Raw genomic sequence first — 22,019 nt, forward strand, 5'->3', positions numbered from 1 at the left:
GTTTTATTGAGTTATAAAGCTTGTCTCCACAATGATGGACTGATTGAAATGCAGCTCTTTATCCTGCTCTTTTGAAACTACAAGACAGCGCACTTACCCTACGCATTCCTGCCATAAATTCTAGTAGCTCATTAAATGTATTTTGTATGTGTGTAATTAAGGGAGGGGGATAGCAGCATCATATGTGTGTGTGTGTGTGTGTGTGTGTGTGAACAAACAGCCTTTCATGTTCACACTCTATCACTTGCCAAGCTGAGAGAGTAAATGGTGTGAAAGAGACTTGAAGTATGGCACTTTAAAATCCTTCCATTAGGCTTTTGAACTGAATGAATGGAGGGGCTGGAGGCCACTGTTTACCCTCTCTTCCCATCCCCCACTATTGCTTTTAGAGATGGTTAACTATTCACCCAACAACTGATTAGTTAATGAGTGAGTTCAAATAGTTTTTATACATATTCAAATACTCCAAATCGTTTTTATACATTCATTTTATATAATTTGTTTTAATGTTTTACATTTTGTATTTTATAGTGTTAACATACTAATAACCCAACAACTCTCTTGCTGTTCGGTCATTTCTTATCATTATAGATATTAAATATTTATAAAACTGGATGGGTGCTGAAGACATACCTGGTCCACATGAATGTAGTAGAAATGAGACGTGTGGTATATGGCCTTGAAGAGACGCAGCACCTGGCGTGAGGCCCGTCCGTGGACCACCAACATGAAGGCTATCCGCACCGGTACAGCAGGAACCGTCTCCATAGAGTCGTCCTCCCACTGCACATTTATATTCACTTTGCCTGCACAAACACACATACACACATACATGAGCCACAATGGACTCGAGACTTAATTTTTTATTATAATTTTAAGCCACATCTGAACTTAAAACATATTGTCAGTTGCCAGAAATTTAATTAAAAAAAAAGTTAATATTTGCACCCTGTTTCTGGTTTTAAGTTTATTAGGGGCATGTTGTTTTCTAATAATACACAAATCAGCATGATAGAATGATTTCTGAAGGATCATTTGACACTGAAGACTGGAGTAATGATGCTGAAGATTCAGCTTTGCATCACAGGAATAAATGATATTTTAAAATATAATAAAATAGCATAAATAAATAAACAAATAAATAAAAAACTGTAATAAAGTTTAGTCTTAGTGAACACTAGAGACAGCTTTCAAAAAATCTTACCTAACCCAAACATTTAAACGGTAGTCTCCATTTTTGATTTGAAAAGTTATAGTAGTCATGAATATTCATTTTTACAGGTTTTGGTCTATATTGTTAAAATATTTAAATACTTTCCATGTATTTAGAGTTTATTTTTTAGGTCACCAACTTTTGCAAATATGGTTATAGTCATTATTCACATCTCTAACTACAGGAATATAAAAGGGTCTTTGTTTAGTGTAAGAACAGGAGATTTCAGGAAAGACTCCTATCAATAAATACAGTCATCAATCTCAAAAACTGACTGTGACATAGTCAGTGAGATGGAGAGTATCCCTCAATGGTCCAGATGAAACAGAAAAACCTTTGTAACACTTAAACAGAGTTGAGGGTACCTCAGTCCATCCGAGACACTGCTGTAATGCCAGAATCAAGAACCGCAGGGATCCACCACATGATCACTTATTGGCCTATAAGTGATTCACTGATACCATCTCCACAAAAGGCTGATATAAGACACCATCCCCACCTTCCTTCGGACATACATTCAGCACTCACAAATAGCTTGGCGCAGACCACAAGGGCTGAGCCTTGGTCATTTGTGGCTTTCTAAAAATGCCCACAGAATAAATACGTGGCGGACTGCCTCTCTCTCCATGTCATGGTATAGCCTGCCACTTCTAAAGAAGGGCAAGCTGAATTACTCATTACAGGCCATGAGGTTAATTTTAAATGCACATATAAAATTACACAGAAGGCACTATGTTTTGGCGCAAGGCCTAGCTGACTGAAGACATGGGCCATGAGGGGTAATGACTATAATCTGACGAGCTGAGCCTGTCGTTACTGTTTCAAAGTGCACCGGCCTCCCAGACCTTGTGAGCCTGAACGGGGGCAGGAGAAGGCACCGCTCCTGGCCCTCAGGGAGAATATGGCCATTACTGGAGGGGTGGAGGCTGGGAAAGGCATGAAGGTGCTTTATTAAAAGCAATTACATCATCTTATCCCTCAGTGTCCTTTGTCTTCAAGGCCTGACCATCACCTGTCCCTGCGTTTCGCTGCATTTCCTGTGTGTTCTCAGTGAAACACTGCTCCTGCTATAAAACTATACTAACGTTTAGGAACAGAAATGGAGATTTCGCCTTTTCAAGGTTGAAGCATCTGTATTGCCTCTTGCGCCAAGATCTTTCCAATACCACTCTATCACGAGCATGACATGGCAATAACCCACAAGAATTCGCTGCCAGTTAAACACAGTCTTAAAAGACTTTGATCTAAAATCTACTACTGTTTAAAAGTTTAGGGTTGGTTGGTATTTAAATATATAAAAGTCTCTTATGCTTACCAAGGCTTCATTTATTTGATCAAAATTCAGTCAACACTGTTATATGTAACAACTGGTATGGAAACAACTTTGCTGCTTAATATTTTCATGGAAGATTTTATATTTTAAACCATGAACTTTTGAACGGTAGTGTATTTAGAGGAAAATTACATAACGAGTGTAATTACATTAAGCGTAATTACATAACGGGGTAATGATAAAAATCTTACAGAGCAGAGTGGAGCAGAGCAAATATACAAACAGTTTGAAGAGTAGAAAAAAGAAAAATGAATGAAAACTTTGCAACTTTCAATATGGTAGCTGTAGGAATGAACATCCTACCGTTCAGTTAAAAAATCTCAACTTCTATTTAAAAACATTGCTTGTTTTAAAGGTTCCATATTTTACACTTTTCTGTTTGATGTCCTTAAGAATATATATTTTTACAGCTCCTTTCTCAGGAGTTCTGCTAAGAACAGGAAAATTTTAGCCGGTCTAATTAATATTCATGAGCCTCTCTTCTGATTGGCCTGTTGTTTTCTGAGTGACGCACAGCAAGGCCAACCACAGGTAACTAGGGTCAGCCAATGTCACAGCGCTAGCTGGAGGCAGCAAAACTAGAGGCGGCCCACTCAAACCAGCGCAGATTCGGCTACTTAAGGCACTTAAAATATCATATTGTTGTGATGTTGGGTGCCGGAATCGATGTAGTACAGCCTCAAATTAGAAATTTGATCGCATATCTGCTTCCACTGCCAGACAAACAAACCGATGACAGCTATGGTTAAATGCAATAAAACGAGCGGACTGGACAAAAACGTTTGGCAAAAATGCTTGTGTTTGCAGCGCACACTTATTAAAAAGGTTCAATAAAGTATTGTCTTTTGTTGTTATGGACGAGATTTTTTTGCCATATGTTTATTGCATCTCACGATGTTGTGTATGAAAAAATGTCTGTGCATTTCTGTAAAACAACAAACTGACGATTTAAATATTATCATTTGTAATTGTATATACATTGTTGTGATTAATTGTGGCTGGAACAATAATGTAGCTGTAAAAATAGTTGCCTGCTGAAATTGAAATGTGTATACATATGCATCATGACTAGATAGACACGATGAGTTTGTCTTTACTAAACATGTTAGATGCGATCCACCTCATAGTAACAATCCTGTCGGATCGTCCATACTTTGAGTGAGAGTGTAACGTTACAGGTCGGCCGATATGGTTTTTGTGATTAAAATTAAAGTTGTCTGGGGGTTTGACAGATGGAAAGTGGGACAGTGGGGGTGGTGACTGAAGGAGGTGACTGTGTAATTCTGACGTCAACTTTTTACGGAAGTCACAGCGGTTCGTGAAAAATCTGTACTAATTGTCATAACTGTGGCAAACCACTTACGTGTTTGCCATCAAAGACTTCGTCTGTTACCGCATAATGCAATTACAGTTTATAAATAAATACAAACACCATCCTTGTGGCTTGTTCGGTCTACTGTACTTGCTGGAAATAGATGCGTTCATGCCCCACCCCACCCCCTTACAACCTCTGCATGTCCCAGACTTATGTCTCTGTGGTGATGTCCCTGTCATATCTGTCAAAATACATTCTGGCTTCCAGAAGTTTCTCCGGGCAGAGGCTCTGAGCCCTGAGAAGATCGGTCACTGTTCTATTTGAACGCATCCACAGCCCTGATTTGTGTGCAGATGACTGAGCAGTGCATAATTGCATGAATACGGTTTCTGCAGTCATCTATGGGAGATGGAGACGGGATGGGGGGTGCAATTACATCCGTCTAACCTTGTGCGGAAATCCACAATCTCATTTCCAGCCTGTCTCTGATTGTAATTACAAGTGTTGTGAATGTCTGTTACCAGCCCTGTGACTCTTAATGTGCTACTTCGATAAACCTCCAAAGACAGGATGGCAATTAATTTTGGGAAAACCATCATTATTTTGAGCATTATTTATCTTAAATTCCCATAAACTCCAGCTAATGTCTCCTTTCATGCCAGTGCAGGTTGATGATTATAATCAGTGCTTATCCCAAAAGAAAACATCAGGACATTGAGTTAAAGACCTGACAAGTACAGTTTTTCTCTCCTGTGGTGATGTACTTACTATTTAAAAAGGAAGTTTGGCCAGTGAATATCAAATGGCTCACCCATTTTTTACGTCAAAGCCGTAACCCATTTGCTATTGCTAGTTAGCTGGAGGGGGCGAGTCATTTTAATTCTATAGAGCATCTGATTGGACAAAAATCTGTGTAGTGCAGGATGAGTTATCAGTATTTTTGGTCCATTTTCCAGGAAAATTAACACTTGATGTACATCCGAGTGTAATGGATTATAGAAAAAAGAAAAAAAAGAAAAGGCGGTTTCATAAATTGGTTGCCATTTAGATTTGGAAAAATGTAGACATTGCACTGAAAAATTAATTCATGTTGCAGTGGATTGTGAAGGGGTGAGGTTTCTGCGGACTAAATTAATGATGCTGGCATCCATCACCAGAGATAAGTTTGTTTTTTGACTGGAATATCAAGTTTTATCATTTTTATTAACATTATAGATCAAAACCTAATTTGAAATTAAACACATGAAACAATCATTCACATTAAGATCAATAACATGCATTTCTAAAACAGACAGCTATAAGTTTTATTTCATGTGAACTCTTCATGAAAGGTTTCAAAGCTTATAAATGGACTAAAAGTCACAAAATTCCCATCAAGAGTCTACTCACCCTCTGCGGGGCAGTAGCGGGTGACCTTCTCGGGCATGAGCTGGCGTTCTTTGTGGCGGCAGTAAACCTCTGCTATCTGCTGCCGGCACTCCTTGGTCTTGGCACGAGAAAGGGCTGAGATCGCCTCTTTGCCACTGATCTCGCATTTGGGCGGCTGATCGTACTTGATGTCGGTGGTGGGTGTAGCCGATCGCTTGGCCTGTTGAAGGTGGTGCCGGTGCTGCTGGGACTGCTGTGGACGGAGGGTGGGATCGGCCCTTCGCTGAAGCTTGGTGCGTGTCTGATTGAAGCCACCTTTATTCTGTGCATACTGAATGACCTCATTGGAGTTCTTGCTCAGGCTCTGCTGCGCATGCGCCTTCTCCAGAAGGCCTTGTTTGTGCTTGCTGGGTGTGTGTCTCTGAGTCTGCGAACGCGGCCCAAAATTACTGTTGTCTATATTCTCGAAGTCTTTGGGAACGGAGTTCTCGTTGTTGCTGTCCACACGGACTTTCTCCTTGGGCCGGTGTGAGTAGTAGCCGTCCTGAAACATAAAGACAAAATGGGCAAAATCAGTAGCTGCTACCACATAGAACACAACACCATCAAGTATGATACCTCTATTTCTTTTACAAGCAATCAGAAATTTTTTGGTTGAACAATATAACGGTAAATACAAATCTAATATTTTTACACTGAAGGATGAACAGAGAATATCAGAGACCTTGAGATGGGCTCTTCTGACCTGGGTCAATAAGCAACCTCCTATCAACCACATAGAACACACTAGGAACTGCATACATGCTGCTAACATGCTGCTAACAGTCTCACAAAACACCTTAGCAAGCACACACCAATGACTTGGAAACCACCCACAGCACTTCTCACAGTTTTACATTTCAGAAAACATCTAGTTCCTTATGTGCTCTAAAAGGATGGCATATTCAGACAGGTGTCTGCTGGTATTTGAGTAATATGACAGTGAAACTATTCAGAAGAGTTTATAACCTTATCAGACTTTAACCACACAGTAATTCACAGGGAGCATGACCTCAGGTCATTTCTGATATTTTGCAGTTTCCTGCAAGTGTCACTGTTGATGAAATATCCTACTGGTAACAGTGTTTGCAACAGGAAGGAGATCGCAGCCATGCCCTGAGCACTGCTACGATTACAGGAGACATCTCTGTACCTGTGAAAGCATTAGGAGAGGGTATAATCTCTGACATGACAGGACGACTATTTACAGTGTGATTTGCAAATGACTGTGCTATTTTTTTTTTTTTTTAAATCTCTTTATATCTTTTGTTGATTCCATTAGCAAGTTATTCGCCCATTTCAGCTCAAAGTCAAACGCCAACTCAGTCTCATACTGAAACTGAAGATGTTGGTTACTGTCAAATGATTTAAAACTTTTTTTTTAAAGTACAGACATTTTTTTTTAAGTGTAAACTATTTTTTATTTGAAAGTAAAAAAAATTTCTGCAAGCATGCATTTAATTCCCATTACCGCAAGTCAGTTCAGCTTGTTGCCACTTATGCTAACAGTGATTTTCAGCCATGCATATACAACTCCTATTTACTTAAATAATTAAAGGGCGAACAGAACTGTTCGCATACATTACATTTCATATGAAAAAAAAAAATAATCTGACATGACCATGCACACTCTGGAGCAGTGATCCTCAAATCTGGCTAGCGAGATCCACTTTCCTGCAGAGTTTTACCCCAAACCTAATCAAACAGATCTACCTGTGATTTTCTAACGATCCTGAAGACACTGATTAGCAAAACTCAAGTGTGTTTGATTAGGGTTAGAGGAGCAAAACTCTGCAGGATCTTGCGAGCCAGACATGATGATCGCTGCTCTAGAGTAAACAAACAAGTGACTGTTTTAACTCCAAAGGCAGGTCGATATAAGAGTCAATACATTATATTGAGAGTTTGGATGTCTCTGCCTTATAAAACTCATTCTGTCCACTGTTTACTGGGCTGGGCTTAAAGGACGCTGTGCATAGCAGAAGACAGCAAAAGAGACATTAATAGGAGGAAATGAAGACAAATTAACAGAGAAAATCAAAGCAAAGGAAATGAGGACAGGAAGTTAAGACGAGGCTCTGCTGCAACTCTCATTTCCTTACCGTAACAGTGCAATTTTGTCTACAAAGCATTTATTAAAGCTTGTTTGTGAACCAGCAGAGTGCATTATTTGTGAGGGAAAACTTTCGAAGACAAATCCCTGTCGCGTCACCTGCACTTTGGCCCTCTAAAGGCTACCGTTTAGAGCAGACTCCACTACCGTCTGCTCCACCTCCTCCTTCAGGAGCTTTCAGGAGGAAATTACAGTGCCTGGGATTAATAGCCTGAGCAGCCACAGGAGGTAAGTTAGGCTGCTGGAGAGAAGACTATCGATCGCTTGCAAAAATCTGTCATTTCCCAAGGTGCTCTGGGAGCCCTGCTCTGCACCGCTGAGCACCATGGCAGTCGCAGGCCTTCTGTATTCTCTCTCAAGGGGAGGAGGCTCCCCTATCTCTTGCATCATCCATCACAGGAATGGTGGGAGTTGCACACTCGTTTATCAAGCACACTTTTATCGGACTCTTTTTCCGCCTCTCTGATGGCGAAGAACATCACAGGCCACACACACACGAACACTAAAGCTGGGCGGTCAGCTGGCAGAGATTCTGATTTCAACAATCTGAAAGGAAACAGAAAAGTACAGTCTACTGTGCCACAGACAGCCGCTTCTAGCGTTCACAGCTTCACTGCTTACAGTAGGAATGATTTAGTCCATTTAGTAGAGATTTCCAGTGCAGTGTTTCTGGGTAGTTATGACCGCTGATATGAATGACAAAATATTTGAAGAAGATTTCTCTGCAGTCATTGGCACGGCGGCGAGGAACGGTCCGACACTGGAATGCTGCCTTGCCTGTTCTCTCAAAGCCTCACGTCAGAGACTGTTTGACAACTATAGTTATATGTAACTGTACACCTTAATGGTTTAAATGAATGAATAAGGTTTGAGGGAGAGTGCACACATGAAACATAACACCAAACAACACTCCCTTAATCTGTCCTGATTTTCTTCCGACTTCACAGTCTAGCAGCTGATACGTGGATAATGTGGGAATAATAAAATACTACTTATGTATTTGATCTGCTCTGATCCAGGCCAACTGCATCTCTCGATCTGAGCCCTGTGGAAAGTCAAAAAACCTAAGAGCATAATTTCACCTCAAAACTTAAAGAAACCAATAATGAAATAAAGAAAATGACTGATTTTGGGCAAAGAAATTTTTTTTTTTTTGCACTGTAGCAATACTTTCATGAGAATTTATTACTTTTACATGCAAAGTCCTGCCAAGCATACCAGGAAGTCCAGGTAATGTCACATTTATACATTGTATTTTATAAATTTTTTTTTAATTAATCATAATGAAATATTTTTTAGTTAAGCTCTAGAATATTTTATAAGCTAGAAATTGTGAGTGAAAAATATTTTTTTAAATCCCTAATCCCTAGTAAATTCTGAACAAAGAGGAGCCCTGGAGTCAAAAAGGCTGAAAACCACTACTCTAACATCTATTCAGTATGAACTATAATATGGATGCTTTCCTTTTTGAATGCACCATTACTAATGATAATAATTAAATATCCACTAAAATTCAATATGCAAAAAATCAAACAAAAAACACGTCATCGACAATTCCCACAAGTCATGTACCAGACATCAAAACGCAGGCCATGAGTTCTGTAGCTCAATTGGTAGAGCATTGCGATATCAAGCGCAAGGTTGGGGGTTCGATTCCCCCCGGGAACACATGATAGGTAAAAATTGATAGCCTGAATGCACTGTAAGGCGCTTTGGATAAAAGCATCTGCTAAATGCATCAATTTATTTATTTTATTAATTTATGAGTCGTCTGGATACAAAAGGGTGAATCGCATCTCAGCAGAAGCTTGTTTGACTAACAGCACTGGGACTGAATGGAAACACTATTAGGACAGTCATAAATTCTTTAGTCCTCTGTGAAGCTGACTCAAAAAGACATCAGGAAACATTACATGACTCAGCATAAGGCTACCAGATATGAGCTCTGACTGTGCAAAAAAATATGGATGGGGAATGGATGTGTGAGCTGGTGCACATATGGATATAGACATGAAAAGAGTTCAAGCAAAGAAACTATGTGACTATGAACCAAGACAATTGGCTAGGCACTAAAATGTCACTTCCCATGAATGATCTCACAGCCTCTGACTAAATCTAACACTGCACAGTTTGCTTTACCAAAAATTAATAATGCAATAAGTATGCACTAGGGAATGCTGGCTGCAAATCCAAGTCACTTCCAATCACTATTCATGCTATTTATGACCATTTGTAACACGTCACAGTTTGTTTCCCCCAGTAGAAGGTCGGCAGAGTTTACCTCACCCTGTGCCCCAGGGGTCACCTTCCTAGAGGATGCCCTCTGGCTGACCTCTCAGCCTAAGGGTCAGTGCTGGATGAGCCACAGAGAGCTGGGGGTGGGGAGAGGGGCACATGTGCAGACTAGACACAGAAGGTGAGCTTGCCAGCTAGTTATAGTATGCGGGACAGGTACTGAAACCCAACTCTCACCTTTCCAACACTATCAATCACTGTGACGTCTACAAGCTACCCAATCAAACTGAACCAATTCCAGCGATCCACATCAAATTCTCATTCACAGAGTGTGTCTCTGAATCTGAAATAAAAACAGCCACAGCTGACCTATCTGTAAAGGTCAAACTCTGGACAAATACAAAAGAACACTAGGGCTTTGTTCTGAACAGTAGCACAGTACATGCCACAATAAACATTTCAAACATTAGTACTCGTACAAGTCCTTTGAAATAATGAGCCACGAAAGTGAATTAGGGCTGATATTACTCACATGGAAATACAGTAGGGGGTCAGTTAAGGCACACTGCGATGTGAGATACATAAGGTCATCAAAGGTAATGTGCCATTTATTACTGAATAGGAAGAAATGTAATTTTTTTTTTAATTAGGCAGCATATTGGATGCAGAATTGCAATTGCAATTTATGGATACAGAATAAAAATGAATGAAACAATTCTGAAATTCAAATGAACTGAAATCCATTTGAAAAGGAAGGAACATTCATGTAACTACATGTATTTTTCGGTATTAAAAAGGTTTGTCTACAGTTTAAAAAGGTGTAAAATTTATACAGTATATTTTATTGTAAAAGTTACACAGGCCTTAAAAAACTAACAAATCAATTGTTTGAAATGTCAAATGTTTACTCTTATTCAATTATACTTTCAATTTAATTTAAAAATACTGTATATATTTTTATATTTAAGAAATGTATGGATCATACTGGAACAACACTTTTTTATGTAATTTGATAAATTCCTTAATTTCACTTCAAACTGCAATTCCGCTTCCTGTGGGGTGTGGCCTATATAATTCAAATTCATACTCATGAAAGGAAGCTAATTATTCTGTTCTGAATTTGGCCAATGTCAGTCATTACACATTCAGCAAATCTGCAAATTGTGCACAGTATTCAAACTAGGGCTGCACGATATTCGGGAAAAATGACATTGCGATATTTTATTTTTCTGCGATATACATTGCGAAATGAAATCTAATCTAATTTTTTCTTACAAACAAAAATGGGGTGAGCACACTTACATTCTCATTTAAAATGATTTAAACATCAGAGTATTATTTAAATTAGAGTAAATTATTTGTTAGTAACTTTAGGATATGGTTTGAATTGTTAACATATTAACTAACATGACCTTACCACGAGCAATACTTTTGTTACTATATTTATTAATCTTTGTTTATCTTAGTTTATAAAAACACAGCTGTTCATTGTTTGGTAATGTTACTACACAGTGCATTAACTATGTTAACAAATACTGTACAACTTTTGATTTCAACAATGAAGGCTAAAGCCTAAATGTTGAAATAAACAATGTTATAGAAATGTAGTTTAGTAATAGTAAATGTTAAATAATGTAGTTAAATAGTTTAATAAATAGAACATTATTGTAAAGTGTTACAGATTTTTTTATACACCAATTCAGACGTCTCGTGAGTTCGCGAATCAGACGTGTACGCCACGCGTTGTGTAATTATCTCTGCAGTTTAGGATATCGCACAAGATTTGACAACAAAGAAAACATTTCATCACTGGATAGTTTTTATTTATTTATTTATTTTCGACACCATCGTGTCAATTGATTTTGATTAATATGCGCGATGGAGAGAGAGCAAGACAGCGCTCGTGTTGTTTGAAGACGGTGAAGGTGAGCGTGTGCGTGCGGCCGGGGCTCGCTCTCTCTCTCTCTGCTCTACTTATGCGCCCTGTTAAACTGACAGGACTTAAAAACACATGCGAATGATTAACTTTCACTCTATGATGGTTAATCTGTGCAATTAATCCGCGAATAACATTCGTCAAGGCAAGGGCCGGGGAGCAGCTGGCCCATACAGTTAATGAATAACGGATCAACCACGACAGCCTACATCACACCTCCTACGATGTGACTATTGTTGATTCGTACATCGCGATATCGATGCTTAAATGACACATCATGCAGCCCTAATTCAAACTTTTTACTACCAAAATTATAAAAAGTAGTATGCTATTGGCTAAGCAAAGCCAAGCACTAGATGTTCGTCAGTGGTGTAACCCAAAATTTCTACAATACTCTCAAAGTGTTTACATCTTCATCTTATCTGCTATCATCTTGTGTTTTCTTGGTGGTGGTGATAGCCAAGCTAAACCGAACTGAATTAAAACTGATTCAGATAATAGGTAGATTGAGTGAAAATTGGCTCTGGGATTTCATCACCTCTTCAAACAGAACAGTTGTTCCTAACAAAGAGGCAGACAACAAGGACAGACAGAAAGAAAGAACTTGAGGGTTAACCTAGCCTTTCTTTCAAACAGCAGCAACCACAGAGGAAGTCGTTCATTGTTTGTCGAGCCAGACATGCAGTCCAACAAGCCTGCATGCAACCACACTTAAGATTGATCTAGCACAGTGGTTCCCAACCTTTTTCCTTGGGGCCCCCCCATGTACATATTTAACAATCCGTGACCCCCCCCCCCCCATATATATATATATATATATATATATTAGTGCTGGGAAAAAATTAATCGCATCCAAAATAAAAGTTTGTTTTTGCATAATATATATGTGTGTACTGTGTATAATTATTTTGTATATATAAATACACACATATGCATGTATATATTTAATATTTTATTTATATATAAATTATTTTTATTTATATATAATATAAATTATGTATAAATGTATATACATGCAAAAAAAATTTAATTAATACATGCATATGCGTGTATTTATATACAAAATAATTATACACAGTTCACACACATATATTATGTAAACACAAACTTTTATTTTGGATGCAATTAATTTTTTCCCCAGCACAAATATAGTGGTGTAACTGTTCACAAAATTCATGGTTCGGTTCGATACGATACACTTGTGTCACGGTACGGTTCGGTACGTTTTTGATACAGCAAAAGAGAGAAATGCCAGAGAAATTGCCTTGATTTCTTTTTTTTATATTAAAACTAACATAATAAAGTGTGCTATTTTTTACTTTGAGTAATTCTGGATCTATAATTGATTCTTCTTATTAGCATATAAAACAAAACAGCTTCTTGGTAAAAAATGAAATTGTAGTAGTTATAAACCAAGGTTTATTTTATTTCAGATTAACATTTGAGGGCAGCAATTGTATTCATAATGTCAAAATAAAACCTACGTAATGTTACTTGAAGGCATTATAGCCTACTATTCCTGCCAAACTTTCATGGTTCGGTTAGTACAGTAAATCCATGGTGAATGTTGCAGATCTGGACATTGGATAGTTCATTCACGGCACAATGTTTCTTCCTGGTTTCCACGCGCTGTTTGATCCGTTAATAACGGAGAAATGTGAATGTTTCTCTCTAGATCTCGCAGCGATGTTATTACTTCTGTGGCAAATTCAAATGCTTTCTTTACTGGATCTCTTATTAGCGCTGTGTAGTAACAGCGTCGCATGATCACGATCGGCTCGCACTGCACTGGTCCAAACTGATAAACGGTCCGTCAAGCACACAATAACGAGCAGTTTCGTTCCGCTTGCATTATGTTTGCCATTGGATGTTGGGCACTGTTGTGGTCGCATCGGCATCTCTTACATTATGAGCGCGCTTGCCACGTGCAACGCGCCTACATTTGAAATAACGAAATTGTAATTGAAATTGGCATAAAAAATATTTTTAGATAAAATTATTAGTAGAACATTCTATGCATCTTTATTCACCTCAAAGCATATCCGCTCCCGCGTCCCCCCTGTGAACTCTGGCGCCCCCCTGAGGGGGGCGCGGACCCCAGGTTGGGAACCAATGATCTAGCAGTACAGTAGTTGCATACCTAGAGACATTGTCCTCCTCTTTCCATCTGTTACATGGTTTTAATCTCAGCAATGTTCTTGTCTGGTACTGTAGCCATTCTTGCTCACAGCTATGAGTGGTCTACTGGTTAGAATAGTGAAAAGCACCTTGCACTAGAGATGACAAATAAGCCCAGCTCAGCCAAGCGGACTGTCAGAGCTACAACACCTTCTTCTACACCAGGGGTTTTCAAACTGTGGGTCGCGACTTGGTCAGTCACTTGGCAGCAGCTAAATTTGCGTTTCAATGCACAAACACTCACATAATTTAGTCTAGGGCTGCACGAATGTGACGAGTGGGGCGGGGCCGAGGGCTGTGGTAACGGAGTGAGGCCGGTGGAGTGATTTGGAAATGAGCGACACCTGCTCCACTCACCGGTCTCGAGTCCCACGGAGGAGATCGGAAGGATATAAAAGAGGAGAGACGACAGTAAAGGACGAGAGCGGACCAGGCCTGGGCTTTATTTTGTGTTTGGTTTTTGTTTGTGCATGGCATTCATCCGCGAGGGGCTGTTGTGCTGTCTTGTGTTTATTTAAAACTTCGTTTGATTGTCCGCCGGTTCCCGCCTCCTCCGAGGCGGTGAGCTGGAGTGAGTTCATCTGTGCCCGGCAACTCACTCCAGCCCACCGCCTCGACAGACTCCTTCGCCCTGCTCGATGACACCGTGGATTTACCCCAACGGTGAGGGAACTTCGGCGGTGCGTCCCTCCTTCCTCCCAGGCTTCGGCACCAGTGTAACACATTAAAAAAGAAGGAGGCGGGAACCGGCGGATAATCAAACAAAGTTTTAATAACCAAATAAACACAAAACAGCGCGACAGTCATCCGCGAGGGGCTTAAACAAATACCAAACACCAAATAAAAGACCAGGCTTGATCCTCTCTCGTCCTTCACTGTAATCGCTCCTCTTTTGTATCCTTGTGATCTCCTTTGTAGGACAAGAGATCGGTGAGTGGAGCAGGTGTTGCTTCCCAATCACTCCACCGGCCTCGCTCCGTTCCCACGGTTAATTGTAACACTACAAGATTTAAACATTTCCACATACCAAAATGTACAAAATTTCGCAATATTTCCTTGACGTATCATCTCTGTTTAGAGAAAAATTTGCCAAAGTTCAGAAATCTTTTGAAGATATTGCTGAACATTTATTTAACCATTGTAAAAATAAATTTCTGCCTGAACTAAATGTCATCCAGTTTTTTTTTTTGTTTATTTAAAATGAGACACGTTTATTATTATTTTTTTTAACCTATTTCACAATTATCTTAATCTCCAAACTGTTTTAGATAGTTCTGCTTTGCTTCTTATGCTTTTCTAAAAAAGGGTTGGATTGTGCTCCGTTCTCGCCGACACATACGGAAGGATCATGAATGCATTTTCTGCAACAAAACACAGCAGCGCAGATTACAGTTCACTGGAGTGAGCCTGTTTCACGTTTTTATGGACACTACATATTTTAACGTCTGTAAACAAAAATTAGTTAAATATTAATAAAATATTAGTAGTGAAATTTTTCAGTTGTACTCTAAAATAAAATGGTTATTTTTCTTAAATAATTTCTGTCATCAAACTTTTAAGTAAGATTAGGCTTAAAGTAGTCAACTGTTTTTTTTTCTCAAATATTTTGGTGGGTCGTGAAATTGATTACACTTTTCTAGGTGGGTCATGGAATGGAAAAGTTTGGGAACCCCTGTTCTACACGACCACTTTGAGTCAGAGAGACCATGTTGAAAAAGCCAGAACAAGGATACTACATTAGAGGAGAGAAAAAGCAGATGAGGCTTTACAAGAGGAGAAAAAGAGAGAGAAAAGGCAAGAGGAGAAGAAAAATTAAGACAGCAAAGATGACAAACGGAAACAAGCCTGCACATGTTTTTGAAACACATTTACTTCTATAATCTGACATTTCAGAGTGAAACGGTGCGGAAAATTTTGAGGTAGAACAATTTATTGCGATTGTCTGAATTATGGAAAGTGTCCATTACATAACAGAATGAAGCCAGACCAAATGAGAGTTTGGTAAATTAATGCCCATCTCTATATCTGTTAACATTATCCAATTACCCAAATTTTAAAAGGGAGAGCGAGATGGATTAAAAGATTCAATACAAAATGTTGCTATTTTTGAAAAACATGCACAATCAAACATTCACAATAACCAAGAACACGCACTTAGCTCAGCTTCCATCGTATTTCCACTTTCCGTATGGTCTGTAATTTTAAGCCACTTAGCTATTTTCCACTATGCACACAAAACCACTCAGATAAACCCATTTATACTCCTGACAAACAGTCATGATGGATGGGGAATGTAACTAGTTCAAACAGCCTTTTGATAACTAGCTACGGAACATGATCACGGGATTTCGAACGACAACTTCAATGTTTATCGAGCTTCTGAACTTGAAAGCACATAGAGCTTTTTTTTCAAGCACGTAAAGATAGAGGCGATCATCAGTCCTTGGCTTGATCATGGCCTGCCACAACATGACTGATCATTTGTACACAGATGTAGCACAAAGTACCGAATAGTCACTGCAAAGCACCCTGACCTACTTCCTTGCTATGTTTGCTTTATTAACTCCACAACCTGAAAAAAATTAACCTTGTTTTAGGATTTATTATGATAGCTACAGAACAGGCTTATTTTGAGATAGAGAAATGCTGTTTTGTGCTTCATTACTGACAATAATATGTTTAGTTTATGAAAAAATATAGTAATTCTATTTAAAACTTTGTATTTAGCTATGATACATCCGTACAGACTTCACCATTAACAAATTAACATAACTAATACAAATGCATGAGCTCTAATTGTTTGGTTATTAACAACAGTGCCTCAAGCATGAAGATTTACATTTGAACTTCTATCTGGTCTGTGATTTATTGCACTAAGCTGCCTTTCACAGCTGGTGGACTAAAGTCAGAATCATCAGTTTTGAATTCTCTGTGAAGAGCCCTGAGATTCCTTTTAAGCCTCCGCTTGGGGCGCTTTGTGACATTTTTCCCATTGAACGCAGCCCCTAGCTCGCTGAGCACCTGTTTGGCACACGGCCTGATTGGCATCATCCTCTTCTCTCTGAAGCACAAGGCCCACAGCTATCACCAGTGCAAATGAGCAAACATTAAGCCAGGCTTAGCCCTCTGCTTTAAGGTTTAAGGCCTCAGCTTTTGTATCAAGTGGTCAACAGTAATCCATTATGGTAGGGATTTCTGGTACTGTCTCAGAAAATGCTTTCCTAAGTCCGAGGTATACGGAGTCATGCAGCTCAACTAGCGAAAGCTGACCCGTTTTAAGAGGTTTCCAGTAGCCAAACCCACATCTCATCAGTATTACACATTCTGTTCTTCTGTAGCAGGCTTGGGCAAAATTCTGTACTGAATAAATGGCTCCCTTTCCGTTAATGAGCTGGAATTTGAAAAAAATTGGACAAATTTTACAGGAAGTTGAACTGGAATAACAGGAGGAGGTTTACTGAACTGTAATTCAAAGAAATTCAACACAAGCAATGCATTATGAGAAATAAAATGTACTTCAACCCTGGTCGAAAAAAAGTACATTTATTAAAGGGATAGTTCACTCAAAATTCTTGTCATTGAAAACCTATATGCTTTTAAGAAAATCTTTGTAAACTTTTCAAGACTTTCTCTTTAGAAATGAACTGACCTCTTTCTTAAGAGGATTTTTATGAACCCAGTCCCTTATTGTTATCAGAGAAAAATGTCATGTTCCACGCATATTGTTTATTTAAAGAAAAAAAAACTACCACCTTTCCGTCGACAGGAAACCGTTGTTAATGAGGGGGGTAAAGCCTTGTAGGCAGAGTGTTTAAAGAGGCATACAAAAGAGGCAGCGCAGTAATTAGAGAGAATCCACAATGGATCCAGCCACTTTCAGCTAAGGATTTCTTAATGAATGCTCGAGGTGCTGCTTGTGAGACAGATTGCTCGACATGTAGCCTCCTCGCATACGAAGTGGTCTGGGACTCGGGACCCAATACCTTTACATAACCACCCTTTTCAGTCAGGAAGTGTGGGAGAACTAGACTACAGCTTTGTGTGGGCGATGGGACTGCGGGGCGTAAGTTTAAAAAGCAGGTTTGTGTAGGAAGAATGATTGCTTGTTCATTCCGCTGGTGTAAATATACTGAAACCCACCATGCTAAGAAATACACTTCCATGAACCAGGACCAAAAACAGCCCCACCCTAGCTCGGTTCCTTCGGTTCTCTCAGCCACATCACCACCATTGGCAAACTGGAACGGGGTCTATTTTGGGCTAATCTCTTCGCTGATTGCTAATAGTAAGGCACATGCATGGAACAACCCAGATTTGGACATAATGACAGCAGCAAGGTCAGCCAAAAGGTGGTTTTGGAGGCCTGTTATTTGGAAGGTATCAACCAACAGTGAACTCAAACATCCAGGCGGTTGTCTGTGGAACCATGTGGAGGAATAAAAACATCAAACAAACTCCCAGAAGCTGAGTGACAGAGCCCGTCTATGGTCAGTCTCCCCCAGCTTTGCTTTTATAACACATCCTGGTACCATGCTAACACCCCTAAACTTTGCAGATGTGGAGTTTGGCTTGACACATGGGAGTTGACCAATGGCACAACTCAGCAGGTCTCAATTAGATTTTCTGGTAACATATTAGCATGCTGACCCACAATAGGAAGGTGACCCCTGCACCCCTGGGGCACAGGGTGAGGTAAACTCTGCCGACCTTCTGCTGGGGGAAACACACTTTTGTCTGAATACAATGATCAAACTGCATTCATTTTCACAGTTAGCAATGGAATTAAATATATGGCAGCTTTGCTTTAAAAAGTAACAAATCTGGAGAAAACCAGCATCTGGGAAACTATAGTAATCTAATTACGCAACAATGGCAGTCATTGTATTGATTACATAAAGTTTTGTTTTTATACAAATCATAGAAAAAAAACATTTACTAATTATAAAACAAGTAAACAAACAGTAAAAATTACAATTAGAAGAAAAAGAGAGCAGAAGGTACATCCAAATTTCTTTGCTCCTAATATAAAAATATTTAATTACAATTATAGACTAGATGTGCGAGGAGGGAACCAATTTAGACATACATTGGCAGCATGTGCTCTACATCATTTATCTGAGTGTGACGCAGAGTGGATGTCGATATGAGAAAATCAATGGCTAGAATAGTGATGCAACAGTCCTGCTCAGCATCAGGGTGCCCTTTTACGGGCAGCAGACCAATGCATCTGCACTCAACGCCAGCAGATGCTCAAGACACTTCCCTTCTGTTCATGACTCAGTACTTTTGCTGTTCGTTCTGCTCTGCAGCAACTGCAAAAGAAAACAAGCTGTTTGAATATTCACACACCTTTCAATCCAATTAAGAGTTCTGAGGTCTGTTGTTTGTCTGAAACAAAACCATTTTTCTTTTTTGGTTAGTCTTTTTTACTTCAGAGCTCAATAAATCTGCATATACGCCCTGAATAAGTACCAATAACCTCTCTTCTCCATCTCCCTTAACAGATCTCAATTATATCCATCCATCACAGCGCAAATTCTCAATTCCATCAGCTGATATTAATTTCTGATATTAACCCATGGCTGTTGTCCATGCATTAATGTGCCCTCAGATTGGAAACCAAATAACAATATTATCCATATCTGACATCCCAGTTCTGCAGTGAATCCAAGCTCTGTCTGGCATTTGCTTAATTTATCTTTTTCAGGTCTCAGCAGTTTAATTCTCAGTATTCCCTCAAGAAGCCAAATACCTCTTGGCAGGGCGTCCTTGTAATAAAGAATAAGTGATATACCTGGTTAAAAAAAAGTTAAAGAAGCATTGTATGCTTACTAAGGCAGCATCAATAAAGTAAAACTGTAAAATTTAGAAATATTACAGTTTAAAATAACTTGTAATGAATTAAACTTCATAATCTTCGAGAAGAAGGAGGCGGGAACCGGCGAACAATCAAACGACATTTAATAATTCAAAATAAACACAAAACAGCGCACCAGCCCCTCACAGACGACTGATGCGCACAAAATAAAAACCAAAACAGAACTAAAAGCCCAGGCCTGGTCCTCTCTCGTCCTTCACTGTCGTCGCTCCAGTTTTATATCCTTCCATCTCCTACGTGGGACTCAAGACCGGCAGTGGGCCGCAGGTGCCACTGATTTGCCCAATCATTGCCGGCCTCACTCCTTGTTCCCACGTCCCTCGGCCCCGCCCCACTCGCCACATAACTATTTTCTATTTTAATGCATTTTCAAATGTAATTTATTCCTGTGAAAGCATCCTTCCTCTAGTCTTCAGAAATCATTCTAATATGCTGACTTGCTGCTCAATAAACATTTGAATTATTATGTTGACTTAATGCTGCTTAATATTTTTGCAGAAACCATGATACTTTTTTCCAGGATTCTTTGATAAATGTAAGGTTAAAAATAATATAATTTAATTAAAAAAAAAAAAAAAAAAAAAAAAAAAAAATATATATATATATATATATATATATATAAATCACTTGTAAATTTATGTTGTTACTGTTACTTTTGATCAACTGAATGCATCCTTGCTGAAAAAGTATTAATTTCTTAAAAAAAAGAAAGAAAGAAAAAAAACTTCAATAATTTTGGTTATATCAAAGCATGCATACTTTGTGAATAGGTGTCATGCATTGGAAGTTGACACAATTCAAAGTTTATGATGTAATTGACCAGGACTACCAGAACCAGACCAATACCCTGTAATTTACACATTCATTTTCAACAAAAAAGCCCAACCTGGTACCCAAGTTCTGTTCATTGTTCCCCACATGTCTGTTCTGCCCAGCCAGAGCTGTGTAAATGTAGAAGGTAGCTAGAGGCTCCTATATGAACCTGCCCACCACTTGCCCACGCACACCCATCTTTCCAATATTCAACCACAACTAATCCTGATGCATGCTAGTGCATGCATGGAATGCATAACAGTTAATATTATTGCAACTTCACTTACAACATATAAAAAAGTGTTTTATTTACTGTTTACTGATAGTGTTTAATCTATTAAATAAATTTTTAATTCATAATTTTATTAATTTTATTTAAGTGCATTTATTTAAAAATCTAATTATCTCCATTCATCAGTTATTAGCTATAAAATAAAGGAATTATCGCGTGCATCTGTAGTCCCACCATTTCACTCTTCAGACACACTTATCTTAAGAACTGTTTACACAGAGGTCTTCAATTTGACTATGCAGTAAAAAAAAGCAAAAAATGAGAGGAGAGGCTGTGAAAAATGCTGAGATGTAGGGAACTGGACTTTAAGCCCTTAATTTGAAACAATGATGGGACATGGAGTGGAGAACCCCACTTCAAAGACTCAAACCGCCCATGTGGCTATTAAAACTTGAAAAGAATCTCATAAAAGGAGGTAAAGGCCTCACAAAATTTGGAAGAATAGATTAGAACAACTCTTCACATGACACAGTCAGAAGGACTGCCAGGGTATGAGGGAAAAAAAGCCACATATATTTCTCACATTAAGTGTGAGAGAGAGAGAGAGAGAAAGAGAAAGAAAGAGAGAGAGAGAGAGCTCTGAATGCAATGGTGAGGAATGACTGTGAAGAATTCAAGCAGAAAATGGATACTCAGATTGGGGCTGAGCCTAACCCTTTGGCCCTCATACCAGGCTTTTCCTGAGCTCTTCTGACAGCTCCTCCACATGCTGCCATTCTACTTCCACCCTAACACAGTCCAGCATCATATCTGGAGACTTATCTGTATGTGTGTGTGTGTGTGTGTGATAGTTCCTACCATTGATCCTGTTACACCTGAACTTCTCTGTCTTTCTGTCTCTCCTTACAAGTTGTAGACACAGATACAGGATTCCCTGCCTGCCTGGGAGCTGTTATGAAATATTGATTTCCTTTACTGTATGTGGCTGTGGTCAGGGCTATGTGCTGAATGTGGTTGCATTGTACATCACTGTGCTTGTGAGAGAAAGGAAAAAAGAACACTGGGGTTTATGGATGAGACTGACACTGTGACTACAGATGCAATCCCACAATGCACTTTCCTGCTGGTGTGAGGGATTTGTCCTCCGAGCAAAGTACTAAAAAGCAGTAAGGTGAACATGTGCCATGGCATGTTTGGATGACATATATAAAAAAAGATATGTTAATGTTTTAGTACCATCAGATCATTTCTACTGGGGAAATGATAATACAGAAATGTGGCGGAAATAGGACTTTGTAATCCCATTCTTATCCACTCTATCAGGAGTTTTAATGATGTTTAAATTTACTTCCTAAAATATATAAAA

The 22,019-nt window shown here is 39.0% G+C and overlaps 1 protein-coding gene across 1 annotated transcript in view; it reads right to left on the reverse strand.

The window, feature by feature from the left end:
• Positions 1 to 22,019, reverse strand: part of xylt1 (xylosyltransferase I) — a 65,382-nt gene that overhangs the window by 25,181 nt on the left and 18,182 nt on the right. Inside the window, exons 2-3 of the mRNA XM_059557977.1 lie at positions 5,251 to 5,773; positions 634 to 806 (exon numbers count right to left, since the gene is read on the reverse strand). Coding sequence (XP_059413960.1) covers positions 634 to 806; positions 5,251 to 5,773 — 696 coding nt within the window. The remainder of the gene's footprint in view (positions 1 to 633; positions 807 to 5,250; positions 5,774 to 22,019) is intronic.

Source organism: Carassius carassius, chromosome 9 (assembly GCF_963082965.1).
Source record: "Carassius carassius chromosome 9, fCarCar2.1, whole genome shotgun sequence".
Classification (NCBI taxonomy): domain Eukaryota; kingdom Metazoa; phylum Chordata; class Actinopteri; order Cypriniformes; family Cyprinidae; genus Carassius; species Carassius carassius.